General features: G+C 37.2%; 1 protein-coding gene across 3 annotated transcripts in view; it reads left to right on the top strand.

Annotated features, from left to right (window-relative positions):
* The window catches only part of LOC126377837 (catenin delta-2), an 84129-nt gene extending 61649 nt beyond the window's left edge, over nt 1-22480 (top strand). For 2 of the 3 annotated variants that reach the window (XM_050025800.1, XM_050025801.1), the window contains exons 8-20: nt 478-574; nt 996-1172; nt 6597-6778; nt 7227-7386; nt 8268-8457; nt 9567-9658; nt 10289-10458; nt 10943-11084; nt 11641-11813; nt 12382-12547; nt 13362-13490; nt 16033-16166; nt 18250-22480. In XM_050025800.1, coding sequence (XP_049881757.1) covers nt 478-574; nt 996-1172; nt 6597-6778; nt 7227-7386; nt 8268-8457; nt 9567-9658; nt 10289-10458; nt 10943-11084; nt 11641-11813; nt 12382-12547; nt 13362-13490; nt 16033-16166; nt 18250-18372 — 1935 coding nt within the window. In that variant the 3' untranslated portion in view covers nt 18373-22480. The remainder of the gene's footprint in view (nt 1-477; nt 575-995; nt 1173-6596; nt 6779-7226; nt 7387-8267; nt 8458-9566; nt 9659-10288; nt 10459-10942; nt 11085-11640; nt 11814-12381; nt 12548-13361; nt 13491-16032; nt 16167-18249) is intronic. The other variant, XM_050025802.1, reaches the window with a different exon arrangement.
* Nucleotides 22481-24275: the final 1795 nt, after the last annotated feature.

The following is a 24275-nucleotide window of genomic DNA, read 5'->3' as shown; positions in this document are numbered from 1 at the left end:
TATTGATATACAATTGAGTAATTTAGCTGCCTAATAACAGTTCTCAGACAGTTAATCCCATGCATTCATATCTTCTAAATAATCACTAACTTTATAATAACCTTTTTTGTAAAGTTTTTGTTTAACTACTTTCTTAAAGCAGTTGAAAGGCAAATTCTGAATGTCAATGGGAATCTTATTGTAAAAACGTATACATTGCCCCTTAAAAGATTTAGTAATCTTATGTAATCGACTGACTGATAGTAGTGATACAGTACAGCTTAGTAAGGATGAGACATATCAAGACTATGTACTATTCAGGCATGCTGTAAAATACCGGATCTGTCGAATCTTCAGGTTAAGTAAGCGCACCCTGTGAAAACGGGATATCGCTAGGGAGATGATGACTTTTGCACGCACGAGGTAAGTCACACTTATGAATGAATACATGCAGTTCTGATTCATTAATAAACTTTCTATTTTATTTTCCTTGCACAGGATTCCCAGAATGGTTTGAGCCTCGGCAGTGCCGGGGGACAGTCAATGTATGGTGATGAAGAGGAATTACAGAAACAAATGGCTGGAATGTCGCTAGGTAAGGTTTTATATCAAATCCACATCAATTGTACTCTAACTCTAACCCGTCGGACGCATGTCCTCTTTGAGGGTGGAAGATGTAATTTTGCCTCGGTATAATAAAAAGGATTGTCATTTATACCCAAAAACAAAGATAAAAGAAACATATCCATGAAATTAGAAGGTTTAACGAAGAACAAACTGTACAGCGCCATCTATATTGATTTTGAGGAACGTAGCTAGTTATTAACAATAAATACATGATTGACTTGTACGGTCACGAGTACTAATATGTATACACTTTGAAACCATGTCACATTAACTTTTATGACAGATAAAACCGTAAGTCTCATTAAATGTCTAATATGATAGTGCGAAACGGTTCTAAAGTGGGTACTCTGTAACCTCTGTCTTTATTCTGACCACATTTTTCCTCACAGTACATCCAGGCGTAGGCGTCCGCGAGGAAGGCGGGCTGCAATGGCGTGACCCGAACCTGCCCGAGGTGATCGGCTTCCTCAACTCCCCGTCAGATGTAGTCAAGGCCAACGCCGCCGCATACTTGCAACATCTGACTTATATGGACGATCCCAACAAACAGAAGACCAGGAGTTTAGGTAAGAGAACGCTTGAAAACATCAATTATCATCAGTAAATTCATATTTTTTTATTTTTATTTCATTCTATTTTAATTTCATATTTTATTCATATTTGCCATATAAGGGTAAATAGAGACTGCTTTGTTAACTCAATTACTAATTTGTAGATGCTATGTTCACTGTAATTGTTATATCGTCACTGTAAAGGTTTTCGCCCGAGCGGCCGCAGAAAGCGGTCACGTACTATTTTGCTCCGTATAAATATTATCTATTTTATGTGAAAATGTACTAGTTACATAGTGAAACTTACAACAATCTATCGTTCATAATATAATCTCTCTACTAGTTAATAAATATTGTTTTAATTTAAAGTAGATTTGAAGCAGTGACAAAAAACATTGAACAAAAATTGTGTAAAAACTGAGTGTGACGAATACCCGCGCTCCCGCGCATCGCTTCGCTGTCGGTCATTGAACTCGTTCGCTTGTGCCTACGCCTTCGCGACCTGTGCCTATGTGATTTAATATACCTACTACCTATCTGCTTAATACGCTTATTTGTTATAAAGAGAAGTGAACAAAGGAATGAACCTATTATAACACATTTACTGACTCAACTGCATACCTACTAAAAAACTACCTTACCAAGATTGAAACTGATACACTATTTTACCGCTTTTATTATCCGTATACTGGCTTGTTTTACACTACCGCTAGCCTTGAAACATACGACACGGTGTAAATTGTGAGCCTACAGCAAGTTTGGAATCTTAAGATATAAAAATGGCATTAAAATGTGCAGGGTGCCTTCAAATAATTCCATCACGGCAATATCTTACTTGTGAATTTTGTAGCAAAGCTTACGATTTGGACTGTGCTAATGTCTCTATACAGAGATTTCTAAATACTATGACACATGAACATAAAAAGGCTTGGAAATGCCAAACATGTTACGCAAAAATTCCGAGATATTACGATAACAACACCCCAGTTCGCCCTAGTGATCAGCCAACCTGTTCTACTGATAAGAAGTCGGTAATTAACACTAAAAATTATGATAACAATGTAACTCTCAGAGGTAAAAAGAATGCTAACTTCGACGACGAATTATCCTCCGACGCAGACCTAAGCTTATTGGGAGATACAGTAAGTCATGAGAGTCCATTACAGAAAGTCAAAACGACTGTGACTCCGCATTTGCAAAGCAGCACTGCAATAACTCTTGAGCAAATGGAAAGTCTGCTAGATAGAAAGCTAGATACCATCAAGTCATCTTTGTTACGTGAATTAAAATCTACAATCTCGTCAGTAACTTCAAGTGAAATTACAAAACTCAAGGAAGACTTACTGAAAACTACGACCGCCTTATCATTAAAACAAGGAAAACTCCAGAATGACATAGAAAATATAAATAAAACAGTAGAAAACCTGATGCAAGAGAATTTACGCTTACAGAAAGAAATACAAAACATACAAAAGTCCATAAATACAGAGATAAGCAGAGTAGATAAACAACCAAAACAATTCGAAAACTGGGAAAACAACGCGAAAAAAATAATCTTATATGGCTTAGAAGAGAACAGATGGGAAACTAATAGTGAAATATATGATAGAGTGGTATACGCATTTCAAGATATACTGAACGTAAATATACAGGGATACGTTGAGGACTTGAAGAGACTGGGAAAAAAAGGACACCGAAGACCCCTAGAAATCGAATTTCTAAGTAAGAACTTGACCAGACAAATACTATATAACCGAAATCTCTTCAAGAATACTGGACTGGCTGTATCTGAGGTCCTAGAACAAGAGTCTCTACAAAAAAGAAAGAAATTAGTAGAAATTTTAATTGAAGCCCGCAGCAAAGGACGTCGTGCTAATCTCATAAATAATAAACTTATAATTGACGGAAAAGAGTACAAACTGAATACCGTACAAACAACATTACCAACAATTAACACTAATAAACCCTCAAATCGGACCACTAATGTTATTGATGCAAATACCTCTACTATCCTGGAAGATCCACTACTAGACCCAGCAAAACACTCACATACTTTTTTTCGACCATAAATTTAATGTTCTATTTCAAAATATATGTAGTATTAATAAAAAGCGCCACCTTTTAGAAGTTGCCACTGATGAAGACAGAAGCATACAGGCACTGTGCCTTTCGGAAACATGGATATATCCATGGAAGTTAGACCTGTTGCGTGCTGATGGATACAAACTAGCAACCAGTTTCTGTAGGTCTAACTATGAAGGTGGAGGAGTATGCATTCTACTGAAAGAAGAATTAGATTTTATTGAGATACGAGAAATTAAAAACATGACTGTAGAATATATATTTGAAGTATGTGCTGTAGAACTTCCAAAATTAGATTTAGTTTTAATACAATTATATTGGCCAGATCATACGAGAAAGCCAAATATTTTTTATGAGTCATTAACAAAGCTCTTGCAGTATGTACAAAAGAAATTTTGTAAGAAAAATGTAGTTATCGGTGGAGATTTTAATGTCAATATATTAGAAGATGCTACATCTTCAATAACTCTTATAAATCTAATGAAAAGCTTTAACTTCAACCAACATGTAAGAGAAGCAACTAGGATTACAAAAACTAGCTCAAAATGTATAGACTTAATATTTACTAACTTCCAAATAAACAAAACTGGTGTATTGGTGAGAGACTACGGTTTTTCGGATCATAAGGGCGTAATAATTGAAATACCACGTAAGCAGTTATACACCTGTAAAGCCTGGTGGGTTAAAAAAAGGTTATTTAATGAAAAAAATATACAACATTTCATAACTGAGCTAAGAAAAATTGATTTTCAAAATATTATTACGATAGATCGAAGAGTAAATGAGAACTATATATTGTTTCATAACTCATTAATAAATATTTTAAATAAATGTATTCCACAACAAAAAATAAAAATAAAAAATAAGAATAATAAGAAAAATTGGATAACAACTGGTATAAAGAAATCTTGTAAAAATAAAAGGCTATTAAAAATCTTAATAAGTAAAACTGATAATGAAATTCTTAACAAAAACTATAAACAATATGAAAAACTATTAAAAAAAACAGTTTTAATATCAAAACGGATACAAAATATAAAGAGAATTAAAAAATCTAATAACATTATAAAAACTACATGGAATGTTGTTAAAGAACAAACTAACAAGTTAAAACAAAAAGATGGCATTAACATAAAATTAACGATAAACAATAAACTTAACGAACATCCCTTAACTATAGCTAACACATTTAATAAATTTTTCTTAACAATCGCGGAAAACAAAGAAAGCTCCATGCCACCAGTTGGACGGCCTGTCATTGAACCTGCCGAAAACTCAATGTACTTGAGACCTGTCACTCCGCAGGAAGTGTATAAAATTATAAAATCCTTAAAAAACAAAAGGAGTTGTGGTCATGACGAGCTACCTCCTATATTGATAAAAAACTGTGCCGAAGAGTTAACACCCGTTTTGACATTTTTGATTAATCAGTCATTTGCTGAAGGCACTGTTCCTGATTTATTAAAAGTATCTATCATAAAGCCCATTTATAAAAAAGGTGACAAAACTGACTGCTCCAACTACCGACCAATAGCTCTTTTACCTACATGTGCAAAAATTCTTGAAACTGCAATGGCAAACCGCCTTTACTCTTATTGTGAAAAATATAAAATCTTTAATGAATCCCAACATGGATTTAGAAAAAATCATACTACCTCATTAGCTGTCTTCAAATATATTTCTGAAATTTTAAACATAATAAACATCAAAAAATATGCTGTGGGTATTCTCCTCGATATGAGCAAAGCATACGATCGCGTACTTTACGATATTTTACAAAAAAAACTGTATGGGGTGGGTGTCAGAGGTATTGCTTACCAATGGTTTCAGTCTTATCTCAGAGACCGCTGCCAGTATGTAGAGATAGAATATCACAATCATATCTCAGGTGACATAACGAACGTTAGATCACAAAAAGCTCAAATTAATAAATCTATCCCCCAGGGCAGTGTGTTAGGTTGCATTCTATTTTTACTATATATAAATGATCTGCCAAAAATCATAGAAAACTCTTGCACCTTATTCGCTGACGATATTTCAATAGTAATACCCTTCCAAAACTCATCTAATTTAAATTCTTGCCTTGACAAAATATTAAACAAACTAGCAAACTGGTTGGAAGAACATAACTTACAACTAAACTTTACTAAAACTAAATTATTACAATTTAAACCTTACCAAAAACGCGCTTTAGACATTTGCTATTCATTTCAAAATCAAAAATTAGAATGTGTAAAATCATATCCACTGCTAGGTATCAATATAGACTCTAACATAGATTGGAAAGACCACATTAACAAGATTTCTGCAAAATTATCAAGATTTACCTATGCACTATACGAACTGAAAAAATGCACCGATGCTAAAACAGCTCTCATAGCATACCATGCCTACGCAAATGCCTGGCTCCAGTATGGCATCGTACTCTGGGGAAACAGCACAAATATAGATAACTTATTTATTTTACAAAAAAAATGCCTTAGAATAATAGTAAACATTGATTCAACGACAAGCTGCAGACCCTATTTTACAAAACTTAAACTCTTAACTCTAACATCTTTATATATTTATCAAGTCAGTATATTTGTCAAAAATAATCCACATTTATTCCCGCTTTACTCTCGCCCCCAAAACCTACGGCCTCACACCAGACTAGCCCAACCTTTTAGTAAATTGCAAATTATTCTCTCAGGTCCATTCGCTATGTCTGTTAAAATATATAATAGGATTCCAAAAGCCTTGCAAGACATCACCGAAATAAATAAATTCAAAAAAAGTTTAAAACAGTATCTAATACACAAAAGTTTTTATACTCTGCAGGAGTTTTTTAATGATTAGTTTTTTTTAATGAGTTTTTTTAATGATTAGTTGTTTAAGTACTTTAGTTTTACGTCTAAATTATGTATAAGTACTTGTTATTATTTATTTTGTTTAAGCCTAAAAAATATGCTTTAACTCTCTTTTAAATTGCTGTGCCCAATCCGGGTCCATATGTGTTACATACCTTATATTACCAACCTCCTACCATGTGGAACGCAATAAATGATATGATTATGATTATGATTATGAAAGGCAAAATTACGTAAGCGCCAAAATGCCTTTTCAAGAAAAAACTGTTTAAAGTATTTTTTTATTTTTATTTACCCATTTTTCAATTCAGATGACGTCAACGTAAGTTTACATTGTTTTTCATTTTCTATGTCTAGCAATAGATATTATAAAATGGACTGCTATTTTAGGATATTTTGGCGCTTATGTAATTTTGCTTTTCCAGTGAAGATATATATTTAAGTCTTAATTTTAGTAATTGTTGATAAATAAACATTTAAATATGAATTTTCTCTCGTTGATCCACAGGCGGCATCCCCCCTCTAGTGCGGCTCGTGTCGCACGAGAATCCTGAGGTGTGCCGTAACGCGTGCGGCGCGCTACGCAACCTGTCGTACGGGCGACAGAACGACGAGAACAAGCGAGCCATACGCGACGCCGGGGGCATCCCCGCGCTCATGGCGCTGCTGTGCCGCGCCACTGATATGGAGGTCAGATATTAGGGAATGCAATCCCGACTCGAGATTGTAAATTCGAGATCCCGCGGGATTGGAAATATCAATCCCGCAAGAGCCCGAAATTTACGAGATCTCGTCTAGTTCATAAAAAAATGTAAAGTTAGGATGGCTGAAAACGATGACAACTGCTAAACGAAATATTTTTTTGAACACAAAAACCTTTATTCTTCAATATTACTAAGTTTTCTTTGTTTTATTGGGCTGGTTTTCCCTTCACGGGTTGGAAGGTCAGACAGGCAGTCGCTTCTGTAAAAAACCGGACCTGTCAAATCTTCAGGTTAAGGAAGCGGGCCCTGTGAAAAACGGGATATTTTTTTTACTTTCTTTTTTTTCTCTACCTTCTTTTCCTAAGTATCAATTATTCTAAATATACCATAAAAATAATACAACATCCTTATATAACCATCCTTCCTTCCCCCAGGTGAAGGAGCTGGTGACAGGCGTTATATGGAACATGTCATCATGCGAGGACCTGAAGCAGTCTATCATAGACGACGCGGCGCAGGTCATCGTCAACAAGGTCATCATTCCGCACTCCGGCTGGCATCCCACCAACCCTGGCGACACATACTGGTCTACTGGTAAATATATAATATTCTGCTAACAGCGCTGATTCAGGCCCAACCCAAACCTCCTTAAGTTATTATACCTGTCAATTTCTTACCCGTTTAAAAGGAAAGGGACAGACGCTTTAGAGCTCTTAAACATACTGTGGAGGTAGGAAGAGAAGTGCGTCAGGAATTCCATAGTTTCTGCTTACCCCGGTGGGTAATGGGTGTAAGTTTATATGTGTATTTTTTTTACATGTTCGTTTCATTGACTATGGCTGCGGGGTCAAGTCCCCTTGTAATTTTCACTAAGCATGAGTGAGTGCTATAAAAACAAAAATCATTTAAAACGCTAATCTATTAATTTAACGTATGTACATCTATCTGTAGGAATGGTAGGCCGAATGACGTTTCATTCGTTACGTTTAATGTGAAGGTGTGTGAAAGAGAGAGCGAGGTGTGAGCGAGATAGAAGATAGGATTGCGGAATGACAGGAAAATGGCGAACGGTTGTTTTTAAAGGGAAAACGCACAAAATTATAAAACATTTTAAATAAACAAAGGTAAACAAATATAGTCGTTTCCTTCATGCCCCATCCCATATATCGATATTAAAATAGTTATTTATTAGTTGCAGTAGTTTTTGTTAAAAATTGAACACAACCTATACGTCTTAAATTGAATGCATTCTTATCTATCATCGATATAATTCTATACTTTTGCGACGGAAAATTCCACTTGATTTTTTAACTCGGAATCAAGGTCTGAAACATCCCCTTCATACTAACACCCGGTATATTGTATGCGCCTTAGTTGCCCTGAATCAAGTAAATATGAATAAATGGGTGAGACCTTTGCCCAGCAGTGGGATTACACAGACTATTAATAATAAATGTATGTTGTTTGTGGTGCAGTATTCAGGAACGCGTCGGGCGTGCTCCGCAACGCGTCGTCGGCGGGCGAGTACGCGCGGCGGCGGCTGCGCGGGCTGCACGGCCTCACCGAGGCGCTGCTGCACGCCGTGCGGGCCGCCATACAGGCCAACGCCATCGGCACCAAGATCGTCGAGAACTGCGTCTGCGTGCTGCGGAACCTGTCCTACAGGTGAGTCCGATAACACACATATCACACCCCTTTCTTAGAAGAACCTCACACAGACACTACAACATTGACGTTATCGTATACGGCCGTACACACACACACACGCACACGCACACGCACGCACGCACGCACGCACGCACGCACGCACGCACGCAGACAAAGATGGGCATCTGTGTGTGTGACTTCTGACGCCCATACGATTGAAGACTAAAGTAAGACCGACGGGGTGGGGTAAACCTACCTCAGCTGCTGGGGAGCGGAGAGTTAACGTTCCATACATAGCATTATTCTACACGTAGTAGGTTGTCAGGTCGATTACTTCTACAAACCCTGGTGTCAGGGTTATTATTGAGCCGACAAAGTCCCCTGACATAGCTCATGTAAAGACTACTTACTTACATCAGTAAGTAGTAACCGAGACCGACGGCTTAACGTGTCTTTCAAAGTACGGATCATCTTGCTTTCGGACAATTCGGTGATCAGCCTGTAGTGTAACCAAACAGAGTGGGTTTTTGTGATATGTCCCCACCGGAATTCGGACCCGACACTTACGTTCTGCAATTATCTTTATCTCTCTCAACACTTATGTACGGTCACGAGCATTAATATGTATACACTTTAGTACCATGTCACATTAACTTTTTTGACAAATTGAACTGTAAGTCTCACTAAATGTCAAATATGTTAGTGCGACAGAGTCCTAAAGTGGGTACATTATATTGCTCATGACTGTACGACACACTCACCCCCACACACATCCAACCGCGCCTTTACTTACGCACTTACCTCATATACCATCGCTCCAAAACTTATATGTAAACTTATATGTAAAATTCTTATCCAAATTTATATTTTAATTGTTTATTGTTATTTTTACCTGGCAATTTTTGCGCCAAACTTGTAACCCACGTCAACGTTCACCACCACGTCTATGGTTTCCCAAGATACAGGCTCCGCCTAGTTTGGGAACCTCTGTTCATTTACAAAACTTATAATGTACCCTATCTCAGTCACGTGACTTCTTTTTATTGTGTTATTATCGGACATAATAGAAAAAAGAAATAATACTAGAATTTGTTTTTCTTTTTGGCTTCTGCATTTTTTTGTTACAGGTGTCAAGAAATAGAAGATCCGCTGTATGACACACGAGCGCCGCCAACGCAGTCATCTGGACAAGCGAGGATACAGGCCAGCGCATCCAAAGGTATTTGTCGGACTCACATAATAATATCTTCACGCACCCCAAAAGGAGTAGGTAGAGGTGTATAGTACCACTGTCCAATGAACAAAACCTTTTTTTATATAATATTTTTCTTTTGTAATGTCATCTGTTTTTATATATAATTGTTAATTTACTTATGTCAAGTTTCAAAGTGTACCCCATTGGAATGTTATACAATACAAATATAATTTATTGCACACAACATATAAAACAAGTTTTACATACACATGGACGAAAGATACACAGTGCAATCTGGCCGCCTGTTACGAGCTTATAATAAATAAAAATAAAATAAAAATAGTTTATTTCTTAACCTGTTACACTTTAACAAATATTTTGGTTACTCCTTTTAAGTAAAAAATATACCTGTGATGATGATGATGAATGCGATCTAGCCGATTTCGGCTACGGCGACTGCTTCAACTCCGACGTTCATGTGCTCGCATGTGGCTTATATAGCCAATCTTATACCTGTAGTAGGAGTATCAGCTTAGTCATAGTCATTTATTGATAATAATAATTACACGTCACAGATATTACAAAATTCAATGAAATTAAATATTACTACGTTATGCTTGTTGTTATGATATTAAAAACCCTTTAAAATTACAGGCGAAAACCTGGGTTGTTTTGGTGGCAGTAAAAAGAAGAAGGAAGGGACATCGTCATCCAACTCGACGAGTCCGCTGGGCAAGAGCGAGCCGGACTCACAGCCGCTGGCTGACGCCCAGCAGTTAGGCTACAGCGTGCCCAAGGGTACCGAGATGCTGTGGTCACCTGAGGTAGGGTGTCCAATGATATGGCATCACGTAGCTATTACTAGACACCCCGATATCGAATCGTCCTGAGTTAATATCAAGTGGAATTTTCCGTCGCAAAATTCATGATTTATTTTTTTCGGTTTCATTCTTTTAACTCGGAAGCATGAGCTGTGATGGATGTGCCGTTACCAGGAATGTTCCCAAAGTGATATCAGAAATCAGAATCATTTATTCAACGTAACTATCATGGATAAACTTGTTGAAGGTCAATGTAACATTTTTGAATTTACGTCATTTCGCAAGGTGTTATGGCTGAGTAGAAGAAATGACAAGAAACTGCAACAGCAACACATCTTTTAAAGATGAAGAGAATGTTTTCGTTGTAAAAAATCTTTAATAGAAAGGACACGGGCTGCTTTTCTTCTTCAAATTGTTCTTTCTTATACTCTGGTCTTTTTTTGTAACCCGATATAAGTAAGTGAATTATAAATGCTTGTGTGAACAGGTGGTCCCCCTGTACATGGCGCTCCTGCAGACGTGCTCCAACCCGGAGACGCTGGAGGCGGCGGCCGGCGCGCTGCAGAACCTGGCCGCCTGCTACTGGCAGCCCTCCATCGACATACGAGCCGCCGTCAGGAAAGAGAAGGGTAACATACACTTGATGATACTGGCAATATCTTCTTCCTTCTTCATTCTTTTTGTGTGTCCCTGCCACTAACTTTGCATTCATTTATGGTCGGCCCTTTGGATATGTTACCGCCAATCAGCTCTGTTACTAGAGTCAGCTGGTAAGTTACTTTATTCTCGACCAAGCTCTTGGGCGTCCTCAAGGTTGTTTGGTCAGTTTTTGATGATACAGTGAATATTAAAGAATAAAGCGAATATCCTCCAAAAATGACAACGCTTGCTCACCAGGAGCTCACATTTCCCTAATATGTGGAGTACCGTAATTTGCTGCCTGATATTGGTTCTCAGACGGTTATTCCCAACATTCCTGTCTTAGAAGTATGTCAGCATCGAAGCAAATGGAATTCCATAGTCTCTAGTTACCCCGGTGGGAAATAGTCGTGTATGTATGTATGTATTCCTTCTAAGTAGTCACTATTCACCTTGTGTAACCAAGAAAAAGGTTACCCGTTTCACAAAGATCTGATAAAATAACAGCTTAATTTTCTCCCTATATCATGTACTTCTCTTCCCCAGGGCTACCAATCTTAGTAGAGCTCCTACGCATGGAGGTAGACCGTGTGGTGTGCGCGGTGGCCACGGCTCTACGCAATCTGGCCATCGATCAGCGAAACAAGGAGCTCATCGGCAAATACGCCATGAGGGACCTCGTACAGAAACTGCCTAGCGGGAATCAACAGCATGACCAGGTGAGAGATTTTCCACTTAAGTTTCCTATAAAAATATAAGCTTGGAAACTTGACAACATCTTCTCTTCTGGGGGGTTAAAAAAAGCGACATCAAAGCAATTCATATAAAAAGCAATATTGCTTTTTCAGCCTTTTTTAACCCCCGTGACCTTTACGTACCATTAACCTGCTACTATTCTTTGTATAAAGTTTCCCTACAACACGTGACGTTTTAAAATCGAACCTGTTGTTGCGTTTTACTTAATCAAAATTAGTAAATAAACATATTTATCAAGAATTTTAGCTGGACAGTATAAAGAACTGTCAAAATCTAGAAACACACTGCAGTGCTGCTGCCTATATATAAACTTTTAGTTTTTATCCTCATTCTAACCTAACCCGCTGTTATTATACTTGTACAAAATTTTCATGTACCCAAAGGTTGCCTGGAAGAAATTGCTGCATGAGCAATAAGGCCGCCTCTTGTGCTTTTCTGTATATGTTGTCCTTATCTCTGAATTTTGTGTTTATTGTGCTCAATAAAGTATTTTATCTATCTATTAATGCGTGTGTTTAACCTCGTTACCAGGGCACATCAGACGACACGATAGCAGCAGTGCTGGCAACCCTCAACGAAGTGATCAAGAAGAGCGGCGAGTTCTCCCGCTCGCTGCTGGAGGCGGGCGGCGTGGAGCGTCTCCTCAATCTCACCAAGAACAGGCACCGGCATACGCCGCGCGTTCTCAAGTTCGCAGGTATTTTTTTTTTCGATGTAACTTATTATAGGTTCTCCTTGATGGCATATTAACTACTTCCATAGAATTAGGAACACTACTATATATATTTCTCTCTTTTTTTTTTCTCTCTTTTTTTTAATTTTTAATTTTGTCAAACCTGGTATTAAATAATGTCTGTTGGAAGAGCGGATACTCCTACTACAGGTATATTTTTTACTTAAAAGGAGTAACCAAAAAAAATATTTGTTCACAGTGTAACAGGTTAAGAAATAAATTATTTTTATTTATTTTTTTATTTTTATATTTTTACTATGTATATAACGGCAACTCTCCGCTCCCCACCAGCGGCTGAGCTAGATTTACCTCACCCCTCGGTCTTACTTTAGTCTTCAATCGGATGGGCGTCAGACGTCACGCACACAGATGCGCGTGTACAATAACGTCAATGTGTACTGTCTGTGTAAAACGAGGTATGTGAAGTGTCCGGGGCGTGTCACTTAGCCGGACAAAGGGGCGATGACGGCTCTCTTCCGGTATATATATATCCTTTCCAGCCGTATTCAGCCATGGCGACAAGTCTCCGATCTAGGAACGCCTAAGATGCGCTCTTATATGGCTGACGTAACCGATCTTAGCAGTGAATGTACGGCCACAACATGTCTGAGGGTGCCTAGTTGGGCGCGAACCTCGGCTCAGGTCGTCGTCTGAAAGGATTATATTTGAGTGACTAGTGAGTTTGTTATTTTTAAAGTTAAAGGCATGAAATTTCGCGGAGGAGGAAATCGCGGGCGGACAGCTAGTAAATAAACAAATATTGGTCACTGTCTTCCAGGTCAAGTGCTGATGACGATGTGGGGTCACGCGGAGCTGCGCGAGGTGTATCGCAAGCACGGCTGGCGCGAGGCTGACTTCCTCACGCCGGCACGGGCCGCGCAGCCGCGGGGGAACTCCAATAGCAGCGGTGAGTTACTTATACTTGAATAGACACAGCTCCCAATACATAGCACCATGGTATAAGAAGACCAGCCGAGTCTGCATGACAACCGCGCCGCGCGCGGCGCGAATTATATCGAGCGCTTCGACCAATAAACGATTCGAATGCTATCTACGTAGATGGACGTCAAACGGCTATTAGTCGAAGGCCTCGATATAATTCGCGCCGCGCGGTTATCATGCAGACCCTACAGGTATGCTCAAAAGTGACAGTTCACATTTCAAGGTTAGTCCAGCTGACGTCATCCCACCCTGCGTTGCCATTTCGTAAAAAATAAATTACCCACGACCAATGTTTTTATATTTACTTTGCAAGAAAATTTTGAACTTTTAGTAAAAGTAGTAGTAATTAAATACATTAGTCAGTAATTCATTTAATTTTCAAAAATAAAATTTACGTCCTTGGAATTTTGGAGATACCAATTTAGTGGTAACACAGTTCTAACACTTACGTCATCAAAGGGCTAGCAATGGCGGCTTGTCATAGGATTGAGCATACCTGGTTTTCTTATACCATGCATAGCACATGAAATCCAATACTGTAAAAAGTACAAAAAGAGAATTTTCTAGAAAAATCTTTAAACAATTCTTGAACGTGTTTGACGCGCGTTATTAGACTCCGCCGATACTTTTATACCGGTCTCAGATACGGATATCGATAACTATAACATCCTTGATTTGCAGCATATATAGAAAAGAAGAAGAGAATATAGTTTCAAACAACGTTTAACATGTAAAAGAGCGTTGGAGAAGTATAAGTGTACAATCATAAAACGCTTCAAACATGCTAAACGCTTACAGCATTATAAAACAGGCATATTAAACATGATGACAGCTTAGCTTTTAGTTGCATTATCATTCAATTCATGCCGATGTATATATATACGTACTTACTGTCTATAATTGTGATATGTCTGACTGTGTGTGTCTGGCTGTTTAAACATGTGCATATTATGTATACTTCATTTCATACTGTACTGATGCTATGTGAATCTTGCGCTAACTCTAATAACATTCACAGTAATTTCTAATTTCAATTTCTTTCTTGTTTGTGAGGGGTATAGTTTGCTTTTACAGACTTATTAACGGATTCCGTGTTCCAGTGGTTAACCGTAGGGCTCCCGATCCGGAGGTCCCAGGTTCGAATTCCGATGGGGACATATCACAAAAATCACTTTGTGAGGTCGAAAAATCAATTTGCTAAAAGTAAGGTAATCCGTTCTTCGGAAGACACGTTAAGCTGTTGATCCCGGTTACGGCTTACTGATGTAAGTGCATAGTCGTTACGTGAGCCATGTCAACGGGCTTTTGGCGCCTCAATGATAACCCTGACACCAGGGTTGGTTGGGTAATCCACCTCACAACCGACACGATAGAAAAAGACAGACTGCTTACGATTTAAAATATCGTGTCTCCGTTTTTTTCCATTCAATCATTGGTTTCTTGTTTTCCCCCATTTTCCTTTTTTAAAATGGGCGTAGTCACTAATGTAGACGTTAATACGTCTATTTATTGGAATTAAATATGTCTTACTATTAAACATAACGTCCCGATCTGTCATTATATTTGAATATAGATAAAATTTTAGAATAGACCCAGTATTGTAAAGTTTCGAAGTCAAATCAGTTACTTTTTACTAAACGTCAAAACGCGAAATTGCAAAGGAATTTGCACAACAAAGCAACCTGTGACGTCATAGAAAAACGTGACAAAATGTCGCACTTATTATTATGCTTTTCTTTATTAAAATTCATAAATAAGTTAAATAATTGGAGCTATTGCCTAGTTTTCTAGGTCTTAGATAAATTACGAAATTCTGATTACTAATTTGTTTTAACTTAATACCGACATTTTATCACATTTTTCTATGACATCACAGTGTGCTTTTACATACAAATACCATAGTAATTTCGTGTTTTGACATTTAGTTACCCGCTTAGGGACGGTACTGACAAGTATCGGCGTCCGAAGGATGTAATATACGATCCCGACGACCCGATTACTCTAGCCATAGAGGCGGCCAATCAGCTCGCGACACCAAACACTTCAGAACCCCGATACCGACCCTGCCGGCGTGGTCGACGATTTCCCTCAATCAGCGCTTATCGCTATCGACCCACTAGGGTTGATTAATTCTTTCAAATATTTTTCCTCTCAGACAGACGACGCCCTGAGCCGAGGTTCGCGCGCAACTGGGCACCCTCAGGCCTGTTGTCTTAAACGTTGTACCGGGTTAGAGCCTTCAGCGCTCCCCATTTGTCCGGCCAAGTAGTTAATGCCATCTGCGGCAGATCTACAATAAGACACGTCAAAAAAAAAGACATTTAGTTAAAACTAAGTGATTTGACTAGTTCGAAACGAGCCAATTCTTCCTTGGTTTTGTTTTTCTTCACGAGGCCTGAAAGTCCGTTTCTTCCCCCCCGCCCCCCACCCCTCACAAACAGCACGTAACTAGCGTTTAGATTCCCAAGCACATGTACATAGCATAACATGCATTGGTGTGGGAGCAGGGCAGGGAACGCCCATGGGCGCGGCGGCCGGCGCCCCGCACTCGCCCAGCAACGCCAACTCCACGCTCAGCCGGCCCATGGCCTCCACCGGCGGCACGCGGTACGAGGACCGGACCATACGCAGGCACCGCGAGGTAATTACCAACATTTTTGTCTCTTTATTGCTAAACAACCTGAATCTGGGCAATAGGTAAGTGAAAGTGACAGCACAGAGAAAGTTAATTCGAAAAAGTCTGTATCAATTAGATATGTAACCCGTTTGAAGCGTGCTGTCAACTTAATTCTGTCGGGTTATTGGCCAATATAAAATTTTCAAAACATTGGGAGGGTTTTTTAAATTTCTGCCTAAAATTGTTATGTGTTCCATAAATTGTATACCTGTTGATTACCCGTCGTATTCCTTTTCGGCGGCTAAAAAAAATGACGAATACAACTTAAAAATATTTTTGATTGATTTCTGCGTTCATTCAACAAATCAGATATTAGTAACTATGCTCCGTGCGGTCTTTCCACTCGGATTGCGCTCAAATGTATCAGTCAACCCGTGATCATGGCACTTGCAACAGTGTCGAAATATCGGGAGTCTCATATCCCTATTTTAAACGCGGTAAGAACTCGTTATTATGTGTTTTAATTATGATAATAACCGCGTAAAATTAAAACAATGTATAAAAGTCGCTTTGTTAAGAATGCAAGAAAACAAACAGGTAAGAAGAAAAAAGATAATTGGTCTCTGGCTAGAAGAGGTGTCTACACTGGCATCAGAAATCTACGCACAGAAACCACGACAAAGGATTCTGGTTCGTCTTCTCGTGTAGGTCGACAACCGAAGGTTGATGGTCGTTAAGGGCCTCGCTTCGACTAGGTTCTGAAAATAATGCATTTGTACATATTGTGCAATTATTAATGAGCTTTTGTTTATGTTAGTTGTGCTATTTATTTCACATGAGCACGCTTACTCATCTGAATTCGTCAAGCAACGCCACATTATTGATTCAACTTCTAACTAAATACTGACTCCACTAAACCTGATTTCTATTTAACATTTTCAACTGCACGAAGTAATATAAAGCAGTATTTTTGTTTTATTTGGCAATTGCAAACAGTCTCTGTTAATTTGTAATGTGTTGATGTGGACTTTTTGTTTTTTCTTAGCCATAAAACATATTGAAGGTGTTTTTTACTGTTAAAAGTAGATTTGCGTTTGAGCAACTTAACTGATGGTAAGTGAACATGTGGTTTGAAGTCGGAAGACCGAATGTCCTTTTAAAATTCATAACCCATTGTTTAAGTATTGTGTCTGGAAATCTCGGCCGTAAGAGCTTAAAAGAGTTCACGCGTACGGTCACGAGCATTAATATGTATACACTTTGGTACAATGTCACATTAACTTTTTTGACAAATTGAACTGTAAATCTCACTAAATGTCAAATATGTTAGTGCGACAGGGTCCTAAAGTGGGTACATTATATTGCTTATGACTGTACCTAGTAATTGCCGGTTCACTTTGGTTTTTAGGAAGAGTAGGTAAGGAGAAAGCAGTGGGGCGATGTACTTTGCGATCGGTCCAACTGTGTACCTAGGTACTTCGATTGGCATATGGAAAGCATGACATAATAAAACAAGGTATGCTCAAAAATGACAGCTAACATATCAAGGTTAGCCGCACTGATGTCAACTCAACCTCTGTTGCCATTTAAAAAAAAATACCATTATAATTACAACAATATATAAATTACCATTAGTTGGAGAATACCAAATTATTGGTAACACTTATGTCATGAAACGGCTATCAATGGCGGCTTTTCATTGGATTGAGCATATCTTGTTTTATTATACCATAGTACAACTGGCCGGACCTCTTTCCCCTAACAGGTGCTCGAGACATCATGACATCGAGACATCAAGCACTTTCAAGTGTTCCCTGACCATACTATATTACGCGTCACGACAGAAGTCACATAAGATCGCCTATTTCCCGTTGGATATGCATTCCACTTGCTACGATCCTGACGCACCATTTCTCGCGAAGTCGTCGTTTTTAATCACATTAATGGACGAGTAATAATAAATTTAACGCCGCGGGACTTTATTCGTGGCGAAAAATAGATAAAAGCAAATTGATTACAAACAAAAAAGACAAGGTTCGGCTTTTTATTATTGTAGTGTATCATTTACTTTTCTATTCGATAATCACCCATTTCTTCTATCTTGCAGAACGATGACCCCCCAATGGACGGAAACAACTATCAAGACGGCCTCGGCATGGGTAACCCAAACGGGAGGCCCATGAACTTACAGGGGGTTCAGGCGCAGATGCCACCGCCGAGCAGTCGCTAATACTAATACTAGTTGAACGAAAACCTTGACAAGAAAGTTACAGGCTTATGTTGGCTAGCTTGCTTCGTCGATGGATTTGGTATGAGGTTCTTTTTTATGTAAACTTGTCTCATTTTATTTCGATAGCGGGCCTGAAATCTTTCATCCGGTGGTAATTGACATTTGTTAGGGAGCCTAAGTCTTGGATCACAACGTCAGCTGAAAGCATTCATCGTGTCATACATTCTTTCTTCGAATTCAAAATTCAAATACTTCTTTATTCAGTAAGTAACATACACTTTGAACGTCTGATCTGCTTAAAACTAATGTAGATTCTCACAACCTGTATAGCCGAGGAAAAGAAGCTGTAAGAAAAACCTCGGCACAGGGCCCTAGACGTTCTTCTTTCCACTATCGTTATCTAAAGCATTTATTTTAAATAGTAATACTACAGTCATCTGTCCTTTTCTTATCTGACAAGAGATCAAGCTCTTCTAAAGAGCTTAGTTTTATTTCAATAGACAAGTAAATAGGCTGCACAGAATCACTTGATTAGTTCAAGGGCAAAGAATGTCCCCTCATCCTGTCTATCGACGGAGAAAGCTAAAAAATTCTTCCCGATTCGTCTGCCACTTCTATTTATTGGACCATAATTTACTAACCATGAACTGAACATTTAAAAAATGCATTTGATTTTTTTCTTTGTTTGATGATGTTAACAATTCTACACGCAATACGATATTAGTATTACATAATAACATGTTAATTATAATATGCACATTTATTTATTTTACAATAATATATTCTAATTAGTTAATATGAAATTGAAAAATATACTCTTAAACCTTGCGATATTTTGACATATGTACAGTTTTTTTTGTCTGTTGTCGAATAATGAAAGGCGGAATAAAGCAAGTGTCATGTGATAGTGCCATCTCTGTCTAGCGAGTCAATAGTAAATGGTATTCAAAAGAGACAAAAAGTGAGATAGAATCGATTGGTTATGTGGAATTTCGACCTTTTATTATTTGTCATGGAAAGTCACAGAACAAAATGATGAATTATACTAAAAAAAAACAACTTATAATGTAAAAGAAAATGACGGAGCATTATGGATTTTTTATTTTATATAAATCATAGATAATCAGACTTGTCATATTATCAATTTATATCCTGGTGTCAGGGTTATTTTATTTAACAAATGTAAAAAAAATCATGAAAACCTAAAAAATAGTACTGATAAAATGTTTATAATAAAGGAAAGGATATAGGTAATTATATTATAACCCTACCGTTAACAAATAAACAATCCGAAAGGCGGTATGTATGGCAAAACATCGCAAGACCCAGAAAATATCTTGAGGCCTAAAGGACATTTTAATATATTACGTGAATATCAAACATACTACAGCCATTCCTTTAAACATCATGTCAATTCCCCATGTATATATTCGTGCCATGTCTTATATTAAACATAATAAAGGGGTTTCATGTAGGTGTATCGCTCATTGGATATACGGTGTTATTCTTTGGGACAAAATTGATAGATTGTATCATCATTTGTAGGCTTAATGCCACTAGAAACACCAGTGAAGGTGTTACGTAAATCACAGCTATAAGTAATGTTTACACATTATTTTAATACGGATGGATTATGCCGACTTTTCGGATCGTATGTATGAGTGACACAAATCAATGTATTAAGTTTCGTTCAAGACCGGAATCGGACCCCAATCGAAAATCTTATGCATTTCAGTATTAACTAAAATTAAAACGGTCAATTTGCGGCCATTTTGGAAATCTCATAGTCGATTTTTAGACGAGAATTTTGTCGAAATGACTGCGAGAATTATCTAGGGATTGAACGTGACATTTCTCAATGTAACCATTATACTATAACAAGTTAGTAAAATCTAACTATAACCTATTGAGATAGACATTTCATATATTCGGGATTTGAATATAATTGTTATTAATTTATAAATGATAGTTCTGTAGCACATGTCTGCCCGTAACGAACTAATGCTGGCTAAATGGGTCTCTTCAATAGTACATAAAACTCAAAGTAATTCTTTACAACCATTCAAAATGAGAATTACATTTTCTATTTGTTGTTTAGCCTGAACTAAGTTTAATGTACTGTTGAATAGAGCGAGTTATAGCACGAGTCTTAAGGGCGAATAGTTTTAACTATTATGATATTATATAGAATTTTGTAATATTTTGTATTCATTCCACGCCCCTTTATTAATATTGTAATATAGGTGTCTATTGTCCTCTATACTTAAGGAATATCCGTCTTATATATAGCTATAAGATGCATTGATATGGGACGCGGTAGCTTTAAACTATTCTGTTTGTAGGCTGTATATTTATTTGGTTGTCGTTTAAGTGCATTTGCCAATGAAACTCATGTAAAAACATCTAAATATTATTTGTCTAAAGCGTTGGATATTGACAAAATGGCGCCTGTAATTGTTAACAAAATGGCGTCATAAAAATGGCGCGAAAGGTAAGAAACTTCAAAAATGATGAAATAATAAGCAATATTTTAATGGTTCCTGTCTTCGGTTGCCAAAATGTGATGGACACATTTTCTTTATTAGAAAATTGTGGATTTTTCCACTGTGTGTTGTAGCAATGAGTTATTGGTGAGTTTCATTGCTAACGGCATTCTTAAATGGTTGCAAAACGCACCTTACCATTTTCTGGCGAGTGAAGGCTTGTGTAGGATGTACTGATCTCGTACATGAGTATGAATGTGAAAGAAGGCAGTTTAAAATGATTCCTTCAATCGATTTCCCTCCGTTTAGTTCGATATGCGGCAGCTCTCAAGCATACTTTCCTAAAAAATGTATCACGTCACCAGCAGTCAATCAGAGACAGTTTATTATGACGTGATTTGTGTGAAAACTGATTGGTTGCATTTCATCAAGAAGCTCCGGCTGCTATCTAGCGCAGAGCGAGGATCGTATGCTTAGTTTATTAATGATAAGTTTGGATGTCATAGCGTTAACCTATTTATTTTATACTATCAAATTACTAAGATTATATTTTAATTATTATAGGAGATTAATGTAAGGGTTTTGTGAGAACGTTTTTTCGGATTATACAACATGCACAATACTGCATTTGACGTCCGCAACGGATGAATTATATTGACTGAGTAACCTGGTACAAAACTACCCTCATCCAGTGCATTATAACCATTTAGTGACCGTGTATGTAAGTTTTTGTATAATATTTTTTATTATAAAAACGTAAGTGAATGTACAACATTTTTTTTCGTAACAATAAGCTTGCCAGGGCGAAGTCGCTTCTATGAAGCGATTTTATTTTATATATTCTCCACAAATCATCTTAGTATTTGGTTTTAGGTAGATTAAGAGATTTATTTAATCAATTATTTCGTCATATTATTATATTATTTTTTTAATTTATCACACCCTTAGATGAGAATATTAGACAATTGTAGGCATTATTAGGGATATTGTTTGAAAATCATATAATAACTTTAATTGATATTGTACGGTATAAATTTTATATGGATCATCCCTCGTAGGCCTGTTGTATAGAAGTTTGTATGGGTGATTTTCTTTGCAGCTATTATAAAGTATATTTTATTGTAACTTCCCCGGATCTCTGAGAATATTTGTAAGTTGTAGTTGTCACCACGAGATCTTAGTGTTACGCCGAGTTATAAGCACTGAGCAACCCTAGATAGAGTGGGACATAATATAGGGAGAGAAACACCGTTTGTGTAAGCTGCTACAAGCTTATATTAAGGACGTCCTCTCTGCGAAAGTTGTAACGCAACTATTCCACTCGCTTATTTCCCATCCTTCGTTTATAAAAAAGTCGATACACTAGGGTTGCCCAGTACTGCATTTGTCTATGGTCAACCATAGATTATAGTTGTTGGAACAGTAATACTCGATTATTTATATTTTATTTAAAGATTTATATTGAAAATTATTTAACATCAGTTCGGTTGTCGATACGACGGTAGTTCTAATAAATAGTTTGACATGTGTCACGTTGAATGTAGATTTTAATAGAACTTATTCTCTTATAAGAATGAAGATATTATATTATACACTTCACAGAGAATTAAATGAATGATTTTTTACTTTTTTGTTTATTTTTATTTTTTATTTCCTTTATTTTCCTTTTTTTTTCAGTTAGTCGTGTTTTGTTGGAAGCGAATATTTAAGGCCTATTTGTAACTTAAAAGTATTTTACAAGGATTGTCAGGAAGGATTTGCGTACGACAGAAAGATACTAAAATGGAATTAAAAGTTTTGGAAACATTTACCAGATAATGTAAATTTACAGCTAAGTATTACAATAGATAGAACCGTGGCTTCCAAACATTTATTTCATAGTATTTTTTTTGACAGAGTAGATTACACTTATTTCTAGTGAAATTAGTACTTTTTTACTGGTATTTGGTACTGGAAATGTTGTAGTAATATTTTTAGTATTAAATTAATTGTAGGAGAATTTTATGAGAGTCGAGTTGTGTACAGTGAGTTACAATCAAAATACATTGTAAGTCTTACACAAGTCAATAAATAGCAACTCTAATAATTAAAAACATAAGTAGATGAACTAAACAGTCGTTAACAACTAATAAAAAATATGAACCATTCATTTATTATTTTCATATTGATTTGGCTATAAAATACGTACAGATCTTACGTAAAAAAAAAACTTGCAACTCACTGTACACTGCTGCAAAAGGAAATGAAAGTTTATTTGATTTTTTTTTTTGCTATTCTTGAGCGTAAATCGAAGAAAAATCTTCATCGAAATTTATGAATCCTAGGTAAAATATCTAGGTCTTAAATTATACGAGACTTATGTAAATTGGCTTAGAGACAGAAGGTTAAACGAGTGAAAATTAAAAAAAGTATTATCAAGGTAAGTGTTGTTACGGCCAATTTTACAACCAGTCAAGTATAATAAAAAAAAAACTATTTTTAAGTAACCATGGATTTCCTATCCGTACGAATGCTCACGTTTTATATTATTAACAGTAGTAACATTAATATTTAACAAAAAAAATAATCAGTTATTGAATTTATAGAGGTAATAGCGATTATGAAGTTGTATGGATATGTAAGATGCATTAGATCGTGCACAGTTTTTATGTATTTTTTTTTATGTGACACTGTTTGTTATGTGTCGGCGGTGTCGCAGTGTTATCCACGACAGTATTATTCAGTAATCTCATGTACCAACGTTGCTAATACACTTAACTACATTTAAATAACTCGTGCTGTTTCATTTTTCCCTGAACGTGCTTGATATAGCTATGCTCGGAGATAAAATAATAATTATTATTAATAACCGTACCCGTACGACTTGGCTACGTGTATTGGTTTAAGCCCTCGATATAATTCGCATTGCGCGTGGCGCCGTGCGGACCCCGCTGAGGGAATTTCTTCCTTTTTTCTATGTATGGTCTATGATCTCACCGTAAGTCATGAAAAGCAGCCATATACACCTCTACGAGCTACGAAAGTACAATAGTTGCTCGACTTGGCGGAGGCACTACCGTGCCCGCTAAGTGCTACGTATAGAACGGTAACTCGGGGCGGACCCGCACCAATTCATATCGGGCTCCAATCTCACCCCCTCTGGGTCTTACTTTAGTCTTAGGTAAATGTCCGTAAGCCGCTAAGGAGTAAAGGGGAGAGCGCGCTGGCTGTCTCGCTCCCACATAGCGGCGGGACACGATAAGAATTAGATTTTTGTATGTAGTATCCGAAGTGTGGCTAGGGTGGGAGCGAATAAAAACATAGGACACGTTCAGCTGCTTATCTTCTCGTAAAAACCACCAGGAGGATTGTGTTCTTCATAGCATGACGCATCACCATAACATTATGGACTTATTATGGCCCTAGTTCGGTCAATCGAAC

This window comes from Pectinophora gossypiella, chromosome 24, assembly GCF_024362695.1.
Source record: "Pectinophora gossypiella chromosome 24, ilPecGoss1.1, whole genome shotgun sequence".
Classification (NCBI taxonomy): Eukaryota; Metazoa; Arthropoda; class Insecta; order Lepidoptera; family Gelechiidae; genus Pectinophora; species Pectinophora gossypiella.
Note: the sequence above shows the minus strand (reverse complement) of the source record. Positions and strands in the feature narration are given on the sequence as shown.